The sequence below is a fragment of the Nomascus leucogenys genome, chromosome 22a (genome assembly GCF_006542625.1).
Source record: "Nomascus leucogenys isolate Asia chromosome 22a, Asia_NLE_v1, whole genome shotgun sequence".
NCBI classification, from domain to species: domain Eukaryota; kingdom Metazoa; phylum Chordata; class Mammalia; order Primates; family Hylobatidae; genus Nomascus; species Nomascus leucogenys.
The window spans coordinates 77,668,774-77,692,902 of NC_044402.1; the positions used below are offsets into that span (position 1 = coordinate 77,668,774).

General features: G+C 41.4%; 1 protein-coding gene across 3 annotated transcripts in view; it reads right to left on the bottom strand.

The window, feature by feature from the left end:
* NFE2L2 (nuclear factor, erythroid 2 like 2) overlaps nucleotides 1-24,129 on the bottom strand; it is a 162,709-nt gene that overhangs the window by 29,056 nt on the left and 109,524 nt on the right. The window contains exon 1 of one of the 3 annotated variants that reach the window (XM_030803674.1): nucleotides 5,978-6,566. The exons of 1 other annotated variant lie outside the window; for it this stretch is intronic. In XM_030803674.1, the coding sequence (XP_030659534.1) occupies nucleotides 5,978-6,022 (45 nt within the window). In that variant the 5' untranslated portion in view covers nucleotides 6,023-6,566. Of the gene's footprint in view, nucleotides 1-4,847; nucleotides 5,662-5,977; nucleotides 6,567-24,129 lie in introns of those variants that run through there. One more of the 3 variants, XM_003253760.4, reaches the window with a different exon arrangement.

Consider the following 24,129-nt stretch of genomic DNA (forward strand, 5'->3'; position numbering starts at 1 on the left):
GATAATACAGGCCCTAAAGTCTCAGTTCTAACCTTATTTGGAATGGCTATTTAGCATTGTCTTAGAATTAAAAAATATATATATTCAGAATACAGGCTGTTGATGGACTGTAATGACTCTCAAGAGTCAATTATCAACAGGGACTTTGAAAGATGGACTTGGAGGCCAGGCGCGGTGGCTCACGCCTATAATCCCAGCACTTTCAGAGGCCAAGGTGGGCGGATCACCTGAGGTCGGGAGTTTGAGACCAGCCTGGCCAACATAGTGAAACTCCATCTTTACTAAAAATACAAAAATTCTTGTAATCCCAGCACTTTGGGAGGCCAAGGCGGGCGGATCAGGAGGTCAGGAGATCAAGACCACAGTGAAACCCCGTCTCTACTAAAAATACAAAAAATTAGCCGGGCATGGTGGTGGGTGCCTGTAGTCCCAGCTACTTGGAGAGGCTGAGGCAGGAGAATGGTGTGAACCCGGGAGGCGGAGCTTGCAGTGAGCCGAGATTGCGCCACTGCACTCCAGCCTGGGAGACAGAGCAAGACTCCGTCTCAAAAAAAAAAAAAAAAAAAAAAAAATACAAAAACTAACTGGGCGTGGTGGCACACACTTGTAATCCCAGCTACTTGGGAGGCTGAGGCAGGAGACTCGCTTGAACTCGGGAGGTGGAGGTTGCAGTGAGCCCAGATTGTACCAATGCACTCCAGCCTGGGTGACCCAGTGAGACTCTGTCTCAAAAAAAAAAAAAAAAAAAAAAGACGAACTTGGTGCTGTAAGTCCTCCTTATGCCCTGGACTTGTCTTTACTAGTACCAACAGTTTGGACCAAATAAACTTACATGCTCAAATACGCAAAAAGACTTTTAAATACCAGGATTTGCAACACACAGGTATTATAGTACATATGCCATAAAAACGAATGATTAAACGTGCCTCCCCTACTCAAAGTTCTTAATATACTTAATAGTCATAGTTAAGAGTTATTAATTACGGCAGAAGCTGACACACAGAAGGCTCAAACTTTAGGTAGCACAGGATTTTGTTTAACAGTCTTGTTTTCACGTCTGGGGTATAGTCTGGTATAAGAAAGCCATCTAGGCCAGGCGCGGTGGCTTAGGCCTGTAATCCCAGCACTTTGGGAGGGTGAGGCAGGTGGATCATGAGGTCAGGAGATCGAGATCATCCTGGCTAACACGGTGAAACCCTATCTCTACTAAAAATACAAAAAATTAGCCAGGTGTGGTGGCAGGCGCCTGTAGTCCCAGCTACTCAGGAGGCTGAGGCAGGAGAATGGCGTGAACCTGGGAAGTGGAGCTTGCAGTGAGCAGAGATCACGCCACTGCACTCCAGCCTGGGTGACAGAGCAAGACTGCGTCTCAAAAAAAAAAAAAAAAAAAAAAAGAAAGCCATCTGTATTTCTCCAACAGTTTCTGAATGTTAATATTTAATATTATACACTTGAACATATTTTTGCTTTCATTTACAGAAAACATACCATTAGCAATTGAATAAATCTTGGCCTATACCTTAAAGCCTTTTTAATAAATGTTTGTTGGTGCTTATTTAAAAGCAGGTAGCAGTGAAATTTCAATGGCTCCTAGAAATCAGATGATCAAAGAATAAACTCTATTCTCTATTTGTGGCAAAGTTATAATGAATATACATTTCTACAGTCAGAGATGAAGACAAGCAGGTTAAAAATGACATCTAGTAAACTTGTCCTCCTCTACCCTGGTGTGCAACATATTTCAGTCAACTTTCAGAAAGTGGCTGGACCAAGCACTTAAATGCCCTGAGACTGACCTGGACCAACTTTTAGGCAAATCATCCATCAGATCCTATAAGTCCTGCAGCACACTTAATTCAGACAAATAAGACAATAATTCCAAAAACAACTTAACAATAAGGACTAAGAAAGTGTTTAATTTTGAGATGTACTATTCTCAAAGACCCAAGTAAACTTCAACTAGGTAAGAGTTGAGCCCTTATGCTTGCTATAGTTCAGAAGTGCCAAAACATGAGATTAGGGTTGAATTTGCGCCATCAGGTTTCTGCTAGCTGTTTTCAACTCAAATTTTCCCCATTCTGCTCTCTTTCCTTCAACTTGGTTTAACCCTGTCTGTCACACTCTTCACCATATTCTTACTACCAAACTTATTTTTGAGCACTACTTCAAAACAAAAAGAGCCAATGGAACAGAAGAAATGTACCAAGTAGCAAGACAAACAAAGGCAAAGACTCCAGTAGCTAAGAGATTTAATTAAGAAAAAAGGCAAACAGTTTCTGAAAAATGTGAGGCAGAATCTTGGGCATTGCCAAAACCCCAGGAATTTAAAAAACTATTATTATATTAAGAAACAGACTGGCACAGTGGCTCACACCTGTAATCCCAACACTTTGGGAGGCCAAGGCGGGTGGATCACCTGAGGTCAGGAGTTCAAGACCAGCCCAGCCTGGCCAACATGGTGAAACTCCATCTCTACTAAAAATACAAAAATTAGCCGGGCAGTGGGTGCCTATAATCCCAGCTACTCGGGAGGCTGAAGCAGGAGAATTACTTGAACCCGGGAAGTGGAGGTTGCAGTGAGCCAAGATCAGGCCACTGCACTCCAGCCTGGGCAACAGAACAAGACTCTGTCTCAAAAAAAACAAAAAACAAAAAACAGTTCTGCCTCTCTAAATTGAACCCACCGAGGCCTTCCTTAAAAGGACCACAGTGGGTAATTCCATTGATAGATTGTATTCACTCTCCCTGTATTTAACAAGGTCCACCTCCCCACCTCATATACAGTGATTAAATGTCTTGCTAAATGGAAAAGCTGCAGACATTAATCTTTTATATTCCGGCCTCTCCTTCCCCCAGAATAGGCAAATCTCAACTTACCCACTTTTTGAAGTGTGAGCTTTTCTTCCTATTTAGAGTTTAAGGAATTTTGGTACAGTCTGGAAGTGGTGATTAGGAGCCCCCAGGAGTCAAACCTGTTTGAATGCTACCTTGGCCACTCAATAGTTTGGTCACCTTAGCAGGTCTTGGCCTTTCTCTATGCCTCTCTCCTAACCTTTCCTAACCTAATGCCTGATCTAACTATTATGCCTGGTTTTCCCAACCTGGAAACCAGGGATAATAATATTTCCCGTGAGGTTACTGTAAAATTATGCATGTGAAGCAGTTATGTCTGGCACCCAGGGACATGCCCAGTAACTTATCTATTATTATCTTAGTGCCAAATTCTTCCTGCATACTGAAAAATTAACCCAGGCTCGAGGAACAGTTAAGGAGGAAATATTGACACAAAACCCCCTTTAAATGTCTTCAGTCAGGACAGAGGAAATTGCCAGAAAAAAAAAATGTACTTGTTGGGTTCCTTTTTTTCATGCAGCTTTGTTAAACATGATTTATCCTCAATAAAAACAAATATTAACAAAAATGATGCATCTGGCTTTCAACCTTTCCTGGTAATCCTAAAGGCAGAGTCGGTTTTCCCCCCAACATTGCTTATAAGAACCCAGGGCAAGAAAGATAGATTTCAAAATGGCCCAAGTTATTTTTAACGCGTAAAAGACTGATATGAGTTATGCATTTATCCTCCTACATGCTGCTTCCACAACCTCTCAAGAGATTTTTCACATATCTAAATAGTCAAGTTGTTCTTTGCTTAACATTCATTCAGGAGATGAGAGGCCTGCCCTATTTTTCTTTTGTTTGACTTAAAAATAATCTCATCGGTCTATTTCAATATCAACTTCATCCCTCATCTAGGAAAGCGCTTTATCTCTCCAAGACACCCTTGAAAAGAGTAATGGATGGTTCCTTCCATCTAATGGAGATACCGAATCTAAGGCTCTCCTTACTGCCCTGTTTATCAACACATCCTCTGCATAGAAGGTGAAAAACTATATCCTACCACCACTTCACACCTGGAGAGTTTTTTTGACAAAAGGTCAAGAAAGTGTTTGACTCTGTTCAAATCTTTATGGATGACAACCTAATATGAATCATACATAAAATCAATTCTAAATTTTCTTGTTCTTTTTATGTTTTCAAATATGCAAATCGATGTCTGATTACAAAGGTAGAAAAGCAGTTATTTTTATCAAACGTAATTGGAAAATACACAATGCGGTACATATGTTTCACGCATTTTTGTATATGGAATGTTATATTACACAGCAAAGAAAGAAAAATTCAAAAATAATAGAGGGCTGTAGACAATTCCGGAAATTAGAAAAACTAAAGTTCATTTTTATCATATATCCTTCAGTCAAACAAGCATTCCTATAGATAACTCTTGAACAGCAGCTATTAAATAAATCGGCAAGTACAATTTACTTCTTCACTAGTTGGAACCAGAAGAATACAATCCCAATGAAGATTGGGGAAAAGTTTAAGACAAACAACTTTAAAGGGGGAAAAAAGCACAATTAATACATTGTCCATAACTTAAAACTTTACAATAGATCTTTGGAATTAACCGAAAACTTTACATTTAACAGCATAAACGTATTTACCGTACATCAAGTACACATTTCCTTGAATTCCAATTTTTTTCCTAAAATTCATTTACAAAAGAAGTTAGAAATATAAATATCTACTTTTAAAGTTTCTACAAAGGATGAGCAGAAACTTCTTTTCACTTTTATAACAATTTACAGAAATTAGCAAGTATTTTGAAACGCAAGCCTTCCATTCTCTGCCCCTGCAGAAGAGGGGGAACATGTTAAGAAATTGAGGCAAATTCTCAACTGAAAAGGAAAAATATATAAAGTACTCAGGGGAGAAATAATAGCTGAAAGCAAAAAATTATTAACAGACTAAAAGCAATAGAAATTCTAATCTACACTCGCAACTCTTACCCTTGACAGCACAGAAGAGAATATCCTGTCTTACACATTTTGGAACTGCAATTCTGAAACGCTAAATCCAAAGACAAAGCCGCTCTGGGGAAAATAACAATTGCGCAACAGATCAACAGCTCCAACTTGTCCCTTGGCCCTGGCGCGGCGAGGTTTGCACGCTATAAAGCAGGAAAGGGCCAACCGAGGGCTGCTGTGACGGCCAACCGACCGCTGTCACGGAAGCCAAGGCCACGCGGGCAGTGCGTGCCACCAGGGGGCACCGCGTCCGAACTAGAAGCCCCGGGTGCCGCCGACTCCGGCCTCAGAGTCCGCTGCCCTCGCCCGTACTTTCCCGCGGCGTTACGAGGGGCCAACTCCGGGTGCCCGGGCCCGAACCCCTTCCCCGGCCGAGAAAGTGAACGGGGCCCAGCTCAGCCGCCACACGTCGGGGCTTCTGAGCCCTCTGGGCACTTCAGGCGCTCCTCCCACGTCCCGGGGCTGGGCTTTCAAGAGAGCTCAAGGCTGCCAGAGAGTGATCCGACAGATGGATGACTTCGCAAAGCAGCGCCCACAGATGGCCCAGCGGGGTGAGCGCGCCGCAGCCCGCACACAAGGAGATCTTGGGGCGCAGCGAAGAGGCTCCGGGTCCCAGCCCGAAGGCGACCTCAGTTCCCCCGAGAGCGGCCCCGTGACTAGGCACATTTTTGCCGGCACCGAGGCGGGGGAGCCGCGCAGCCCCGGAAGGGCCGGGCCGCGCCGGCTCAGACGGCCAGCGTCCGCCCCCTCTTGCCCCGCCGCCCACCGGGCCGCTCAAACTTAGGGGCTCCGGAGTCCCAGCTCTGGGGACCGGGGATGCGGCTGGATTCGCCCCCAAGGCCCACGCGCGCGGCCTCAGTCCCCAGACCTTCCCGCAACTTCCCACCCGTTCGCCCTCGGGCTCGTGGTGGGTCGGATCACCCGGCCGCGTCCCCGCTGCCCCTCCCCGTCCTGCCCCGGTGCAAGCGCGGCGGCTCCAGCCAGCGCCGCGGTCCTGGCTCTGGCCAGACGTAACGGAAGCCGGCTGCAGCTGTCCCTCCCAGGCCGCGGTTCCCTAGCTCCCCCGCCCCCGTCCCGGCACCACCGCAGGGCCCAGAGGGCCGAGGCAGCACCTGCTGGGACGGGAGTCCCGGCGGCGGCAGCTCCAAGTCCATCATGATGAGCTGTGGACCGTGTGTTGGGGCTCCCCGACGGCGGCCCTGTTCCAGCTGCCGAGGCGCGGCGCGGACAGGGCGGCTCTGGTGGCGACGGCGGCGGTGGCGGCGTCGGCGGCTCCTCCGGGCTCCCCGGCACTCGGTAATCGGCGACACGCCGGCGGGCCCCTGCCCCGCTCCGCCTCCCGCCCCACAAGGGCGGGGCAAGAGTCCGGGCCCTTCCTTCCCCCGCTGGCCGCGCGGGCTGAGCTTCTGAAAATCCCCCACCCGCGCCGGGGCTGACGCAAGAAGCTCGCGGTCCGGGGGCGGGAAGGGACTGCCAGCTGGGGTCCCAGCAGGCGGGGAACCTAGAGGAGGTCTCCGTTAGCGCCCCGGTGCCGGCGTTCAGTTTGCCCTTCCCCGCAAATAAGGGCAGCGCTCTCGCCCGCGAGATAAAGAGTTGTTTGCGAAGGTCGCTGGAGTTCGGACGCTTTGAAACAGTTTAAACAGTTGGAACAAACACACCCGGAGCCCCGGAAAGGCGTTGGTGTAGGAGCTGCGCCTCCCTGATTTGGAGTTGCAAAACCTTGCCCTGCTTTTATCTCACTTTACCGCCCGAGAATGGCGCCAGCCGGGGTGGGGGGTGCTAAAGGCTTGGACCCAGACCGTGCCACTGCCAAGTGCCCTCCCGTCCTTGCTCCCCTCCCGGGCTAGGGCCAGTGGGCCCTGCCCAGGGGAGATGTGGACAGCGCCGGGAGCTCGTGTTCGCAGTCACCCTGAACGCCCTCCTCTGAACTCCCACGTGTCTCCATTCTTCTAAACTCAGGTCGTCAAAGGCAAACGGAGAAGTCCCTTTAGGTCGGAGAGTGGTCAGTATTGCCCACCCAGAGCTGGGAGAAAAACGGGAACCCCAAGAGAACCTCTTCCCACCAAAACACAGCCACCACGCCACAGATGGCGCCCTTCAACAGTGTGTAATACTACAACATGCTGTCATCGTTTAATCTTTACAAATTTCTTTTTCACCTACTCACAAAATAATACAAATTAAAAAAAGAAGTTACAAAAACGTTTGTATAGCATTGGCTCATTTTATAAAAACGTGCCTAGAAAAAAATTGAAGGATAGTTACCAATATATTAAATGCTGTGGAATAAACGATTTTTATCTTTCTCCTTGTTATTTCCAAGTATGCTTTAAATCTGCAATGCGTATGTTTTATGTCTTACATTAAAAACAATATTTAAAAAGTAATCATTGCCCAGAGAAAACTTCAAGTATTTGAAACCAGGAATATTGTGAACTCTAATAAGGGTTCAAAGAGGATAGATAAATGGTTTGGTTTCGTTTTTTTCTTCCTCTTCTGCATTTACAATCTTTCTAACTCTATAACAAGACTGGTTTTCAGTTTCTAGCTTCCTGGAATTATTCAAAACCAGGTGAAGTAGATAATACTGGCAGTGGTTTTACGATTTCATTCAAAAACCACACACACACCCCTGACTATAGCGATCAACGCCCAAAAAGCTATAGAGCTTACTTTCTCTAGGTTGCATAATTTGACACTCCCAGGATTTATGTGTAAATTTGTATATTCAGATATTCCTTGAGATAAGTGAAGCCTAAATTAATTACTTGTAATTGAAGCAAGCTTCTTCAACTCCTATTAATCCCTTTCAGCTGTTATGTGAAAACCCTGCAACATGATCTGCACAATGAAAACAAGTTAGGAGAAAACTGCAAAGGACCTCACATGAAAGATGCAGAGACATAATAATAAAATAACATTTCTGACTCCAAGAAAAAGAGTAAATTGTTAACAATTCGAGTTACTTATTAAAATTACGACATCAGAGAAGGTAGACAATGAGCCTAGTAGGTAGGAGATACCAGAGTCATATGACATGGTTACTGCTCTAAAGGAGTTTATAAAGTATTTGGTATTTCCTTGTTAAGCCACAAAATTTCCATTGAGTTTAGACTGAATGAAATAACCTTCACTTTTCCAGTGCTGCAATTTGCTGAGAGTATGTTATTTCAGGCACCTGCAGAGTACATATTTTCAAAGGGAGGGGAGCAATATAAGAGTTTGAACATGTTTAAGAAAAACAAACACTAAGGAAAAGCTGTTCGGCATTTGGTTTAGCCAAATAAAGGGAACCCCATTCTCAAGACCACCCATGTCAAGGAGGTGCCCAGTCTTGGCAGACTCTGGAATGTGATTGTCTTCATATGAGAGCCTGAGCCCTTGCTTTGCCCTCCAAACCTGCCTATTGTGTTAGGAGGGCACAGATAATGCATGTTGAGAAGCTCTGGAGGAGCAAGAAAGAACAAGAAAGAGGAGGTGCTGGTTTTTCTCTCCTGTCTTGCTGCCATGGGATCCTTTTTTGCTGCCAGGCTCTCCTAGCTACTATTTGGGGAAAATACCCTCCAATTGGTTTTATGTTCTATTGACTCTTGTACCTTTTCATTTATGCCTGAATTATTTGCTGTCTTTGGGAAGACAGCCTTCCCTACATGCTTGAGATGCGTCAATTGTGATACCTTGCTCCAGATTTCTCATAAAAAATAAGCATCATCGGCCGGGTGCTCTGGCTCACGCCTATAATCCCAGCACTTTGGGAGGCCGAGGCTGGCGGATCACGAGATCAAGAGATCAAAACCATTCTGGCCAACATGGTGAAACCCTGTCTCTACTAAAAAATACAAAAATTAGCTGGGTGTGGTGGCGTGCGCCTGTAGTCCCAGCTACTCAGGGAGGCTGAGGCAGGAGAATTGCTTGAACCCAGGAGGCAGAGGTTGCAGTGAGCCGAGATCATGCCACTGCACTCCAGCCTGGCGACAGAGTGAGACTCTGTCTAAAAAAAAAAAAAAAAAAAAGTATCATCAAGTAAGTCTTCTGAGTACCAGAAGTCTGGATAATGGTGATGCATCGACCCATTAGTTCCACCTCCTTTGTGCTCCAATCTGCCAAGTTGCAAGGCGCAAGAAAGTACCGATTGTTTCAAAATCCTCCATCACTTTGAGGCTTCTTCCTCTCTCTGTCACTTCCTCTCAATTGTTCTCCATGTTTGAGCCAGAAAATATTCAGAATCTTTTAGAATTGTAGTTGAAATTCTACTCTGTCCAGCGTAAAGTATAGAAAGCTTCCAAAGATGGCACCGAGTAAACCACCCCTCCTGATATTGAGGCATTTGTCTAGTCCCCTTATATTGAAACAAGCATGGCTGGCCCTGCAACTTGCTTTAAGGTATGGAAAGAGGCCAGAAGTGACATTATGCCAGGTTTTAACCTAAGCTTGAAAAAGCCCTGACAGCTTTTAATTTTATACTCTTGGAAGTCAGCCATCATCCTAAGAGGTCTGACTACCTTGATGGAAAGAGAGGCCGTGGGAAAAGTCATGGAAGATGAAACTCTAAATGGAGAGAGAGAGACTATGTGAACCAACACACCAGACATGTGAATGAAGAAACCATCTTGGACCTTCAAGCCCACCTAGTCAAGCCCCCAGAGAACTCTAGCTCCAGCTGCTATATGACTGCAGTCACATACAAGAGACTGTAAGCAAGACGGGCAGAAGACTCCCTGGCTAAGCTAAGTCAACACCAAGAACTGTGAGAAATTATAATAAATTGCTTTCAGCTATTAAATTTGGGGGTCGTTTGTTTCATAGCAATTGATAACCAAAACAGCATACTGTATGGTGACTATCAAAGGCAGGATTTCCCCTGGCTGCTTTTTGTTTGTTAACCAACATTGGGAGCACAAACAGGGAGATGGTACTTGGTGATTTAATAAAACTCAGACTCTCAGAAGAAAATGACTTCCTCGGGAATGAGGAAGCTGTCTTTCCCATAACATATCTTTGTTGCTACATACAAAGTAAAAAAACCTCATCACACCATGCATCAGTTTCATTTTATTAGATAGACGATGGAGAGATAGTCTCCTTATCAAAATACACTTCACGAACACAGACATTTTATCAATGAAGTAGATGGAGGGATAAATGCATACAGAGGTTCTCATCTTGATATGACCTCATTTGTACCAGTTATGTAAGATACTCGCTGAATATCTGCTTAGGGAGTTTGAACTTGAGGAGCAGCCTGCCCAGTGGATAAACTAAACTCCAGTATAGGCCAGGCGTGGTAGCTCACACCTATAATCCCAGGGAGGCCAAGGTGGGCGGATCACCTGAGGTCGGGAGTTTGAGATCAGCCTGACCAACGTGGAGAAACCCTGTCTCTACTAAAAATACAAAATCAGCTTGGCATGGTGGTGCATGCCTGTAATCCTAGCTACTCAGGAGGCTGAGGCAGGAGAATTGCTTCAATCCGGGAGGCGGAGGTTGCAGTGAGCCGAGATCGCGCCATTGTACTCCAGCCTGGGCAACAAAAGCGAAATTCCGTCTCAAAAAATAAATAAATAAATAACAAACTCCAGTACAGCAGTGTTCAAAATAATTGGTGTATTAATTTCAAAACATACCCACATCCTTGGTTCCCTGGGGTGTACACCTAACTGTGCAAACTACTGGTACAATGAGCTGTACATCTCCAAAGCCAGTTTTAACTCGTGTAGTTTCCTGCTCGTAAGAGAAAAAGTATCCTGCAGCAACAGCAGTGCAGTAAGTAAAGAGAAAAATGTTTAAAAGAGTCCTCTGAATTTTATGTGTTGATACCTATATAAATATATGTACAGAAAAAAAAGACAGAATGCATATACTCCAAAATGTTAACCGTAATTATTTTGACTAGATGGAGACTGATGACTTTTTTTTCTCATTTTTCCATGTTTGCATTGTTCTAAATAAATAAACATACATTACTGTTTTTGTTTTTGTTTTTGTTTTTTTTTGAGACAAGGTCTCGCTCTGTTACCCAGGCTGGAATGCAGTGGTGCTATCGTGGCTCATTGCAGCCTAGACCTCCTGGGATCAAGTAATCTTCCCACTTCAGCCTCCTGAGTAGCTGGGATGACAAGCATGCACCACCATGCCCAGCTAATCTTAAAATTTTTTGTAGAGGGGGCAGTCTCACTATGTTGCCCAGGCTGGTCTCAAACTCCTGGCCTCAAGCAGTCCTCCTGCCTCAGCCTCCCCAAGTGCTGGGATTACAGGCATGAGCCATTGTGACTGGCGAACATACATTACTTTTATAAGAAGAAGAAGAAAGTTGGGAGTAGGGTGTGGGAGTAAGGAAAGAACGCTTGCTTTTCTCCCATGCCACTGGATCTGTTTTATTTTCAAATTGAATTTTAACCACAAGCTTTGTAAATCTTTCCATTTTGTATTTATTTGAGTGGAGCCTGGAGACTTTTACCACATCTTTAAGTGTAGTTGTTGTAAGGTTCTAAAGATCCTTTCTCTTCCAATTTACTGCTATATTTGCAAAGTTTAACTCAGCTGAACAGGAGTTACCAAAGACAAAATTTTACAAATAGAGATTAAGAACTGCAGCCTCTCAGTAATATGCAAAGTAGCCCAAACATAACATTGCTTTGTGGGGAAAATAAAATACAGAAAAACATTATGCCTAGAGCTATATGTCTTCAAGGCCAGTTCTCAAATATTAATAATGGGAGTAGAATATCAGATAATTTTCATTTCCATCTTTGTATTTTTCTGTATTATTCAAATCTTTACAGAAAGCATTTTTAGAATTAAGGGATAAAAACAATTAAACTATTTCCACTTTGAACAAACAAAAAGCAGACTACAATGAATGGAAGAGCAGAGCATCCTCATAAACAGACCTTACAGATAATCTATAACATTCTTGGAGGCTGGAAAATAAAAAAGGGAAATGAGATTTGCCAACATAATTGTCTCCTGACACTTTCTATTCCATGGACTCTCGTTTTGCCCTTTGAGTAATATTAGAATTAAAAAAAAAACCTTAGACATCTTCTGGCCCAGAGATGGGAAGTAAATTTCACTTTGATTGCCAATTCTGATCCATTGGTAGTGGCTGCCTACAGTGCTTTGCTGAAAAGTATTCAAAAACAGCTTCCCAATTTGGTAGAAAAAGTTCAATGATTGATTAACAATGTCTGCCATGGCATGGGCACAGAATTATGAGGGTGGTGGCACATATCAGGTATGTTTCTTTCTTGATATAGTGAAAACTCCTACTTTTACATTTGAGGAAACTGAAGAGTGAAGTGGTTACTAATGACCACAGAGGTAACTACTGGCAGAACCAGAAATAGAATAACATTTCCTGACTCATGGTATTATGTTCTTCACATACAACAAATTGATTTGGAATTTTTTTTTTTTTTCTGATAATGGAGTCTCACTCTGTTGCCCAGGCTGGAGTGCAGTGGCATGATCTCAGTTCACTGCAAGCTCCACCTCCCAGGTTCAAGCAACACTCGTGCCTCAGCCCCCTAGTAGCTGGGATTACAGGCACGAACCACCATGCTAGTTAATTTTTGTATTTTTTAGTAGAGACGGGGTTTCACCATGTTGGCCATGCTGGTCTCGAACTCCTGACCTCAGGTGATCCACCTGCCTCAGCCTCCCAAAGTGTTGGGATTACAGGCGTGAGCCACGGCGCCCGGCCGACTTGGACTTTTAAAGGCAAATCTAGTACTGGGCCAGACCTAAAGGATAAGGTGTAAATTTTATTGACATGTTAGCACATTATTTTTGGAGAGGATTAATAATCCAGTTTATTAATGATAATAATTATTGTACATATTTTATAAACACTCCCTACAAATCATGGAGATGCAATTAGGCCCAATATTACAAATCAGAGGTGACAAAACAATTAAGTGACTGGCTCAAAGCTCAAGGAAATGATTATCCGACAATGGCCCAGGCTTCGTCTACTCTAGGTCAGGTCTCTGTAGAGTCTCTTGGCTTGTGCTGTATTTACTGAGAGTACTAACAGCAAAACTCCCTAAAGATTACATTTTTCCACATTCTGTTTAATTAATTCCCCAAGGACAAAATGATGAAGTATTTTTCACTAGAGAGAAAACTTGCAAACAAATAGCAGAACAGGATTTCTACATTTAAGAACTTCAGTGTGAAGGGTAGGGAGAAAGTAAATGGGCTGTTTGCAACTTTAGCCTCTCTACCTACCGGCAGGTTTTTAATTTTTCTTATTTAATGAAAAGGTCTAAGATCAAGAATCAAAATGTACTGAGAAGACTATAAGGTATTAAAACCCTTTTGCTTCTTCCGGGCCGGGCGCGGTGGCTCACGCCTGTAATCCCAGCACTTTGGGAGGCCGAGGCGGGCGGATCACGAGGTCAGGAGATCGAGACCATCCTGGCTAAAACGGTGAAACCCCATCTCTACTAAAAATACAAAAAATTAGCCGGGTGTGGTGGCGGGCGGCTGTAGTCCCAGCTACTCAGGAGGCTGAGGCAGGAGAATGGCGTGAACCCGGGAGGCAGAGCTTGCAGTGAGCCGAGATTGCGCCACTGCACTCCAGCCTGGGCGACAGAGCGAGACTCCGTCTCAAAAAAATAAATAAATAAAATTAAAAAAAAAAAACCCTTTTGCTTCTTCCAATAAATTAAATTTACCTAATTGTGTGATTCTAAAAAGCCTACCATGCTGTTAACTTTAATGTCAGTTTAGAGCTATCCCTCCTGTAAGATTCAGGTAACTTGTTCATCACGTTTTCTTTCTCCTGATGAAAGATGGAATATTTCAGTCTTTGGAGTTCGTAAACTTTCAAAAATTTGTAATGGTGAATGTATGAATTCACTTGCCTTTTTCCCTGCTAACAGTTCTTGTATGCTTACTATGCATAATAATCTGAATTTTTAGATTCTTTATTTCTCTACAACATATTAGGGATATGGAAAGCAATAACAACACAACAAAAACAAGTATTTATTGAGTGCTAAATATGGCCCATGTACTTTATATGGGTTATATCATTTAATCCTCTCAGAAAATCCAAGACATAGGTCCTTTACTGTCCCACTTTAGAAATGAGGAAACTGAGGCCTGGAGAGGCGAGATAATTTTATCTATGGCCAAGCGGTTAGTAAGTAGCTGAACAAGTCACTGACTTTAAAGTTCTTAAGCATGAAGATATGCTGCCTCCCATGGATAGTTCAATAAATCATAAAGGTTCATTAGGGAATTTGGGTAGAAATGTTTTCTGAAATGTTTCACCAAAAACTATCCAAGCAATTTATGTTTCATTTAAAAAACAGCAGTTGAATACTTAGTGAGAGAGTTTGAGGGAAGACTCAGTTGAGTTAAACATGGATTCTACTCTGAAGGTCCTTACAGTCCAGTGATAAAACATCACACTTGCCCATAGCCAGGAAGTAGCTGATGATGCAAAAGAGGCAGGCAGTTAATGTAGCCAACCTGATAGCTGAGGTCAGGGGTTTCTCTTTTCATTTTCTGCAAAATTCACATAATATTTTAAAAATAGCTTTAATGAGGTCTAATTGATAAAAAATAAATTACATATATATAAAGTATACAATTTTATAAGTACGCACACACAATTGTAGTTATAATTTGTATTTTCCTGATGACTAAAGATGTTGACTATCTTGTCATGGCACTGAGGTTTTAATACATAATGTAATATTTTCTATACGTTGACTGAGAAGAAGGTATTCACCCCTAAAATATGCTTTATTGTTAGAAACTTTGCTGGTTACATGATCAAAGAGGAGTTATGGTGAAACAATATTATTAACTATTGATAAAATGACACAAAAATTCCAGAAAATATAAAATATGCAACTCAACACAAACGTGAGTTCTTACAAAAGGAAACTATAAAATACCAAGCTTTTACTTTCAACTGGTGCCTCAGAATTTCCTCTGCTACCACGCGCTGGTGGACCTACTCATGTTTTCTGAACTGCATTGAGATGCAACAACTATTACCTGTTTCTTTCTTTTTCTTGACTGTTCTCCCCTTAAATTCCTAGATGACACCATTAACAATTTAAATCAAATTGGTTAAAATATCTATTATCTATCCTAATAAGGTCACTGTAGTTTTTTTTATTTTTTATTTTTAAAAAAGCTCTAAACACTGAATAAATAGATGTTTTGTGACAATACGGATTCATAAGCTAGAGGGAGATTTTTTTGTACACTGTATATGGAGACATTTATTGCTAAAGTTTGCCCAGTCTAGCCTCCTGGGAAAGTAAGTACTGTATTAGCAGGAAGTACATCTTTTCAATTGTCCACTCCGGTTGGAAGATTAGATAATATGAACACTTGATCTCCTTATAATCAATTCAATTTAATTTAAGAACACTGTTGTGTACTGTTTGAAGTGCCTCAGGTAAAACTTGAGTTTATTGAGCATTATGTACAACGCTCTCCTTCCAAACACTTTATATGTGTCATTACTAATACTAGCAATAACCATTTTACAGGTGATAAAGCTGAGTTTAATCTGATTCAGTAACTTGGCCAAGATTCCACGGAAGAGCTCATGTGAAATTCTAGATTTGGCTGTTTCAAAACCTTTGCTCTTTTCACTGGGCTAGGCCCCAAGACACCTCCCAGTGCTTTGTGAATAATTAAACATTGTAGGGATCATGTTCTATATGATAGTATTTGCCATAGACCTCATTTAATTGTATGTCATCATTTGAAGGGTGAAGTATAATTTTATGCAACTGGGATATCATAAAGCTGTATAAACTGTGCCATAATTTTCATGTGGGAATTCAATTTAAGATTTCCATGTATTTGTTTTTTCTTTCTTGATTAAGGCTTACTAGCCCTCTGCTCTTGATCCAAATCTGTAAATACATAAAACAGAAAGTACGAGGGCCCCCAGAAACCTGTCTCTGATTGCTAGTGGCTCATTGGAAGAATATCACTCTAAGATTTTATAGTCTGATTCTGTGGTCCAAGGTCTTCAAAGCTGCCAATCAGTACCAGATTCTATCAAATTATCATATTCAACTCAAATTATCTCTTTTACTACAGCTCACCTTCATAATTTCAAAAATGTGTACCCTGTTCTGAGCGAGCTATGCATTGATCATTCACTACAAGTGAATGCCTTGTTTTTCAGAAGTCTTATGTGGAAAAGAGTGTGTTAGGAGAAGAGTCACAGCAATGTGGCTAAAAGAAGAAAGATTAAGTATCTTTTAAAAACATAATAATACAATATAAAAATATTATGGTATCTTTAAAGATATAACAGACGATATGGATAGTCAAAAGATACATAGCAAAGCAGTTCAAATGAACAAAAGATAAGGCTATAGGAAGGTTTGATGATAAAATGTAAAGAAATACAATCGAAATAGCAGTAACTTCACTTATATGTTTATCATTTTAATGTACAATATTGTAATGACGGAAACCAACAGTTACCCGGTATCATTTTACGGTCTTAGGAACCTCAGAAACACATTGTGTTTACTGTCATAGTATACTTTTCTCTAAGAAATTATCTGTGAAGCAGCTGAGGTTTTAACAAATGACAATCATGTAATTAATACAAATTACAATTTCTCTAGCCTACATTTCTACAAATCCTGCTGTTTACTATTGTGTAGAGAATATAAGTGCGAGACAGGCAGACCTGAGTTTAGATACTAGCTGTGAGAGCCTGAGAAAGTAATTCCGCGTGACTGACAAAAGTTTCCTAGTCTTAAAATGAGGGTTGTTGTGAGGCTAACTGGATTAATGTATTTAAAGTTATTCATGAAGATGAAGAGCAGTCAGATCCTCTGAAATAATCATCTGAAAACAAAATATGACTACGTGAACAACATTGATGGAAGAATAGAACACTGCCAACCCACAAATATAAAATATTTAGTTTTTTTATAAATGCATGATATTTGACATAATGAAAAGTTATGGTCTGAACTTGAGAAACCTACAGATTATTTGATATAAAAATAAAAGAATTGGCTTAGACTTAAATTCAAGAGCCAGAGATCGTGCTATTCATCTTCTTATCTCTGTTACTTTTTACTTTACCTGCTATGTGGAGATACTCGGTAAATGTTCCTTAATTGAATGAACAATTGCATGACTAAACTTTCTAAGGTTTGTTCCAACATCAACAGACTGCTTTTATAAGATGACGGGAAAGAGTGTGTTGCATAAACACTGTTTTGTTGTGTTAGGGCACATGTATTAAAATATCAACTGCTGGTTTGGCAAGAGACCCTGGTATTTATGTTGAAATGGGAAGGCTGCATATTTCATTTTGTATATATCTTTGTTAATAAATATGTATAACATTCATATTCTACTCATCCAGGAATTTTCTGAGGCAAAGGAACAGGATTGTGAGGAGGTCTCAGTAATGTGAGGCTTGCTTTATTGCACTAGTGAACTAGCAGGCTTCATCTAGAATATATTTAAAAAATTTTTAATAATAGCAGTGGAAAATAAATAATAATTCTTTGTGTTCCTTGGGACTGTTTAGGTTTGTAACTTAGGAGCCCTTACTGGCTGAATTCTGTGGTACTACTGCCAAGAATTTGCAGACTGCACGAGCATTTTCATTTACTGAAATGTTAATGTCTTAATTTAAAACCTACCTTCATACTTAATTTAGTAGCGTTAATGGCCTCTACCATTCACTTTTAAAATGCCACCTAATTCAGAATTATTTTCTAACTTCTTATTTTACATATAACTGAACTCCTGTAGGATTGGGTGAAGTCTCTTGAAAGCAGCTCACTGTGGGCCTGCAGCAAGAGATCAACATTTATCTCAGCCGCTTATATGTGGTCTAAGTGGATTTGGCAGTGCCAGAACAATGTGACTGCCAGGACCCAGAAACTAATGCTTTCCTTGCCTAATAAATAATTTTTTTGAAGTCTCCTATCTGTTTCTCAGTGACTAAATCCTGTAAGGTATATAACAGACTACTCATATTGGTTTTCTCTGAGTGGCAGGTTTAAGGGTAGGGGAACATTACTTCTGACCTTACATATTTCTGTATTGTTTGATTTTTTAATAAGCACTTTTTATATATTTAATATTTAATCCTCATGATTTGAATATTAAAAAAATATAAAAAGTAAAAAGTTAATCTCCCTACTCTATCTTCCATTCACTAAATCTCCTCACTTTTCCCCAGAAACATAAGTGTAAGCAAATATACACTCTCTATATACAAATACTATTATTGTATTACATATACTATAATATATACTATTTATATATACTCATATGTATATATAAGCAAATATATACTCTATATATCCTAAATACTATCATATTATATATACTGTAATATATATTCTGTATAAATATACTCATATGTGTGTGTGTATATATATATATAAGCAAATACTCTATTTTTCTCATTTTTCACACAAAAGGTAGCAAACAGTGCATATCATTCTACATCTTGTGTCTTTCATTAAAAATGTCTTGAAGGTTTGTACTGTTTATCAATATACTATGTGGTACAGCTTCACTCTATGCATTTCTGTCTTCCTTTTTTTTTTTTTTTTTTGAGACAGAGTCTCACTCTGTTGCCCCAGCTGGAGTGCAGTGGTGCAATCTCTGCTCACTGCAACCTCCGCCTCCTGGGTTCAAGTGATTCTCCTCCTCAGCCTCCTGAGTAGCTGGGATTACGGTGCCCACCACAATGCCCAGCTAATTTTTTGTACTTTTAGTAGAGACGGGGTTTCATCATGTTGGCCACGCTGGTCTCCATCTTCTGACCTCGTGATTCACCCACCTCGGCCTCCCAAAGTGCTGGGATTACAGGTATGAGCCACCGCGCCCAGCCCCCTCTATGTATTTCTTTCTAAAGCTGCATAATATTCAGTTACATGGATGCATCATGATTTATTTAACTAGTTTCATATTGATAAATACTGGATTGTTTCTAATCTTGCTATTACAAGTAATGCTGCAATAAGTTACCTTGACCTGGGTCATTTTTTAATGATTTTTTTTTTTTTTTTGGAGACACAGTTTCACTCTGTCACCCAGACTGGAGTGCAGTGGTGCGATCCCGACTCACCACAACCTCCACCTCCCGGGTCAAGTGATTCTCATGCCTCAGCCTTCTGAGTAGCTGGGACTACAGGCGTGTGCCACCACGCCTGGCTAATTTTTGTATTAGTAGTAGAAATGGGGTTTTCCCATGTTGGCCGAGCTGGTCCCGAACTCCTGATCTCAGGTCATCCGCCCGCATTGGCCTCCCAAAATGCTGGGATTACAGGTGTGAGCCACCATGCCTGGCCATTTTTTAAATGATTTTTAAATTTTTATTTTAATTGACAAATGATAATTGTATATATTTATGGGGTACAATGTGATGTTATGATATATATATATGCACACACGAAATGATTAAATAAATCTAATTATTAATAATAGGTCATTTTATGTGTTAAGTATATTCACAGGACAAAGTCATTGAAAAGTGCCTCTTGGGTCAAGGATATGTGAACTTATAAGACTGACAGATCTTGCCAAATTACCTTTCATAGTGTTGTACCAATGTATAATACCGTAAGTTAGATGGTCAAACTTTTAGATTTTTGAAAATGTGACAAACATATTCATGTTACTGCCCATGTTTCTATTGGGTTGTTGATTTTTAAAATCTTATTTATCTCTAGTAGTGCTTTGTACATAAGGGATATTAGTACTTTGGGACATGAGTTGAAAATACTTTTCCCATTTTGTCATTTGTCTTTTAACTTTGATTATGGTGATTTTGTTTCTTTGCCACACAGACATTTTTTATTTTTACATAATTGAATTTATCAATTTTTTTAATGGCTTATATATTTTAAGTCACATTTACGAGGACCTTCCAAGGTTATAAAGACATTTTCTCATAGTTTTCCTCCAGTAATTTTAATTTGGTTTTTCACATTTAAATATATGATGTCTTTGTAATTTCGTGTATAGTGTATAGATCCAGTTTTATTCCAGATGGCTACCTAGTTACAGCCTGCCTAGAACTAGGCTAACTTGTTAGAACTAGTTCAATCCATGTATTGAATAGTCAGTCTCTCTTTTCCCTAGTGATTTGCAATGTCACCTTTATCGTATACAAATTCCTGCGTGTATCTGGATTTATATCAGAACATTTTCATCTGTTCTATTTATCTGTATGTCCATTTATGGATCAGTCCCACATTGTTTTAACTACTGAGGCTTTATAATGTGTTTTAATATCTGTTAGGGCTAACCATTCTACATTCTCCCTCACACATATACATTTGAGAACTCTCTTGCCAAATTTGAAAGGGAAAAAAATGGTATTTTTTATTGGAATTGTGTTAAAATGTTAAATTAACTTAGGGAGATACGACATTTTAACAATTTTTATTTTTCCTACCCAGGTATGTCTTTCTATTTATTCAAAGCTTGTTTGGTTTCCTTGGTTTTATTTTAAAGTTCTCTACATATAGGGCATGCACATTTCTTGTTAAATTTGTTCCTAAGTTTTTTATTTTTTCTATTGCTACTTTAAATAAGGTCCTTCATCCTTATATCCTCCAGTAGGTTATTATTTGCACATATAAGATTGATTGGTTTCTGTATATTAATTTTCCACCTTTATACTTCACTGAATTGTCTTATTGTTCATAATAATTTTTCAGTTGAGTCTCTTGGGTTTAAAATCAGAGTCACATTATCTACAAATAGTGAAAACATTTTTCTTAGTTTCCTATTTTTATACTTGAAGTTTTATAACGCCAAGTCATGATTGCTAGAACCTTCAGTAAAATTTTACATAGTAATTATGATAGTGAACACCCTGTCTATTCCTAACTTTATTGGGGCTACCTCTCTAGCCTTTCCCCATCAAGCAGAATGCTGGCTAGATGTGTTGTATCATGTTAAAGAAGTATGCATCTGTTTCTATTTTATTGAGTGCTTTTTACTAGGTTGTTGAAATCATGAGCATTTTAATAAACACCAAGAATAAAGCTACTCTTCTGATCTTTCTGTCTTCCCACCATCTGATCTCTTATTGTTGTTTCCCACTGGCTGGCCCTAATCAGAATCTAGAAGGGAAGGGAGTCCATAAGGGGTCAGCTTCCCAGAGCATAGAGCAGGACAGAGAAGGGTAGAGAGTAGATCTGGAAGTGTAGACAGGGTATAGCTGTCGGCTATATATGGAAGCCAATAGCAGACAACAAAACAGCCTCTATCTTTATTAGTTGAAAACAAAACACTATGGGTGGCAAAAGCAATTTTCCTGAAGCTGGTAGCATTACCTTTATTCATTAAAAAAAGTGAAAGAAAAGTGTGGGGTCTTAGTCTTAGGTATTTTATATTTATTTATTTATTTATTTATTTATTTATTTATTTATTTATTTTTGAGACAGAGTCTCACTCTGCTGCCCAGGCTGGAGAGCAGTGGTGCGATCTTGGCTCACTGCAACCTCTACCTCCTGGGTTCAGTCAGTTCTCATGCCTCAGCCTTCCAAGTAGCTAGGACTACAGATGAGCACCACCACGTCCGGCTAATTTTTTTATTTTTTGGTAGAGATAGTGTTTCACCATGTTGGCCAGGCTGGTCTCGAACTCCTGGCCTCGAGTGATTCTGCCCACCTCGGCCTCCCAAAGTGCTGGGATTACAGGCGTGAGCCACCATGCACAGCCAGTGTTAGGTATTTATATATGGAAAGCTACTTGTACTAACGTTTTCTAGATCTAATATATTGCATTTCCTGGTCTTAAACTCACATTCAGGATTGAACTTTTTGAATGTAATTTCCCCTATATCTACTACCTTATTTTTAAAATCTTGCACTCCTTCCTTAGGCCTAAAAATAGTGTGCTAGTGTGGTGGATATTAGGTCAATTGTCAGCACCAGAACTAGACACTTTATGTTCTTGGAAGGATCTGGCAGAACACACCCACTTCACTGGCACTTTGGCCAGTCTCTGGGCATGTTCCATTCAGGCCTGCCTTGGATGCCCCCAGGCATCAGCAGGGCTGGCTTTGGGGGCAGCAATTTCACCTGACTGTATCATGGGATGCCCTCCCTGAAGGGCTGGTTGCCTTCTGCCAGAATTTGGAAACTTCTGAACTCCACAGCAATCCTGCCCCTCTACTGCACAGGCTGCATATTTAGGAGCCATCACAGGTCACAGATAGAATTGCCAGGTAAAATACAGGATGCCCCATTAAATTTGAATTTCAGATAAGAAATAATTTTTCCTTCCTTCCTTCCTTCCTTCCTTCCTTCCTTCCTTCCTTCCTTCCTTCCTTCCTTCCCTTCCTTCCTTCCTTTTTTCTTTCTTTTTTTCTTTTTTCTGCCCTCCGTGGCCCAGGCTGCAATATACTCCACTTGCTGCACACTCCCTGCGTCCGACTCCCGTGATTCTCCTGCCTCAGCCTGCGGGCTGCCTGTGAGACCACCCCTGCCTGCTTTTTGTCCTTTGGCTGGAGGCGCGGTTTCGCCATGTGAGCCAGCCGCGCTGCTCTCCAGCTCCTGACCTCGAGTGGTCTGCCCGCCTCGGCCTCCCGAGGTGCTGGGACTGCAGACGGAGTCTCGCTCACTCGGTGCTCCGTGTTGCCCCTGCTGGAGTGCGGTGGCGTGGTCTTGGCTCGCTGCAGCCTCCGCCTCCCAGCCGCCTGCCTTGGCCTCCCAGGGTGCTGGGATTGCAGCCTCTGCCCGGCCGCCGCTACCTCTGGGAGCTGGGGAGCGTCTCTGCCTGGCCGCCCATCGTCTGGGATGTGAGGAGCGCCTCTGCCCGGCCGCCCCAGGTGAGGAGCGCCTCTGCCCAGCCGCCACCCCGTCTAGGAAGTGAGGAGCGTCTCTGCCTGGCCGCCCCGTCTGGGAAGTGAGGAGCGCCTCTGCCCGGCCGCCCCGTCTGGGAAGTGAGGAGCACCTCTGCCCGGCCGCCCCGTCTGGGAGGTCTACCACGGAGACCAGACGCAATGTGGGGGCTGGACGTGGTGGCTCACGCCTGTAGTCCCGGCACTCTAGGAGGCCGAGGAGGGTTGATCACTTGAGGCTAGGAGTTCGAGACCAGCCTGGCCAACATGGCGAAACATATGAAAAATATAACAGACAGACCAACCAACCAACCAACCCAGCAACAACAAAACAGGTCTACCCCAGAGTCATACTCTACCTTTTTCTATTTTCCTCCCTTTCTGATCCTTTGTCCCACTTTCTTTTTCTTCCTCTTCCTTCTCCTTCTTCTTTGTCAAATAGAGGATTGAGTTATTATCATTGATCCATACAAAGTCCCTCTCTCATTTATTTTCTTTAATTCCTACCCCCCATTTCTATTCCCTGTCTTCCCATGTGCAACCTTCCTAATATGTTTGATATGCATCTTTTTGTTTGTATGTATTTTTAGAAAATGTTTATTGTTTTGTGTGCAAAAAAAATTTATAATAAAACTGGCATGTCTTCAGGAAAAAAAAAAATGAAAGGTACTTTTGAGAGAACAAAAAGACAAGCCACAAACTGGAAGAAGAATATTTGCAAATTAAATAACTGATAAAAGAAAAAAGAAAGAAATAATTTTGGGTATATGTATATCCCAAATATTGCATGGAACATATTTATACCAAAAATTATTTGCTGTTTATGTGAAATTCAAATCCAACTGGGCATCCTGTATTTTTCTTTGTTAAAAAGAAAAAAGAGCTCATCACAGAGCTCTTCCCAAAATAATCCTCCACTATGCTTCCTGCCACTACCTGCCCTCCCAGCTCCACAGTTCCTCCATAAGAATTACACTTATTAAAGTGTTAAGATAGCCTCGGCAGGATATTAACTATAAAGATCAAAGTTAAGATTCACTTCTGAGGGCTGCACCTCTAACTTTAACCCACATCATCAGAGATTCGTTTACCAGATCAGTAAACTTGTTATTTTGGCACTAAGGACATTTTAGTGATGGTTGAGAGCAAGGGTGGACCATGAAAAGTTTAGATTCTTGTAGATGTGTGTAGAGGTAGGGATGGAAGTGGAGGTGGGTTTGGGGATATGTTAAAGCAATGCATGCAGGAAAGAGAATATTGAAGAGAACTTACATTGACAATTTTGCCTGGCTGGGATTCTTGTGTTATTCCTTCATTGCCTCCTGATTTCCTTCCTTTTTTTTTTTTTTGAGACAGAGTCTCACTCTGTCACCCAGGCTGGAGTGTGGTGGCGTGATCTCAGCTCATTGCAACCTCTGACTCCCTGGTTCAAGCTAT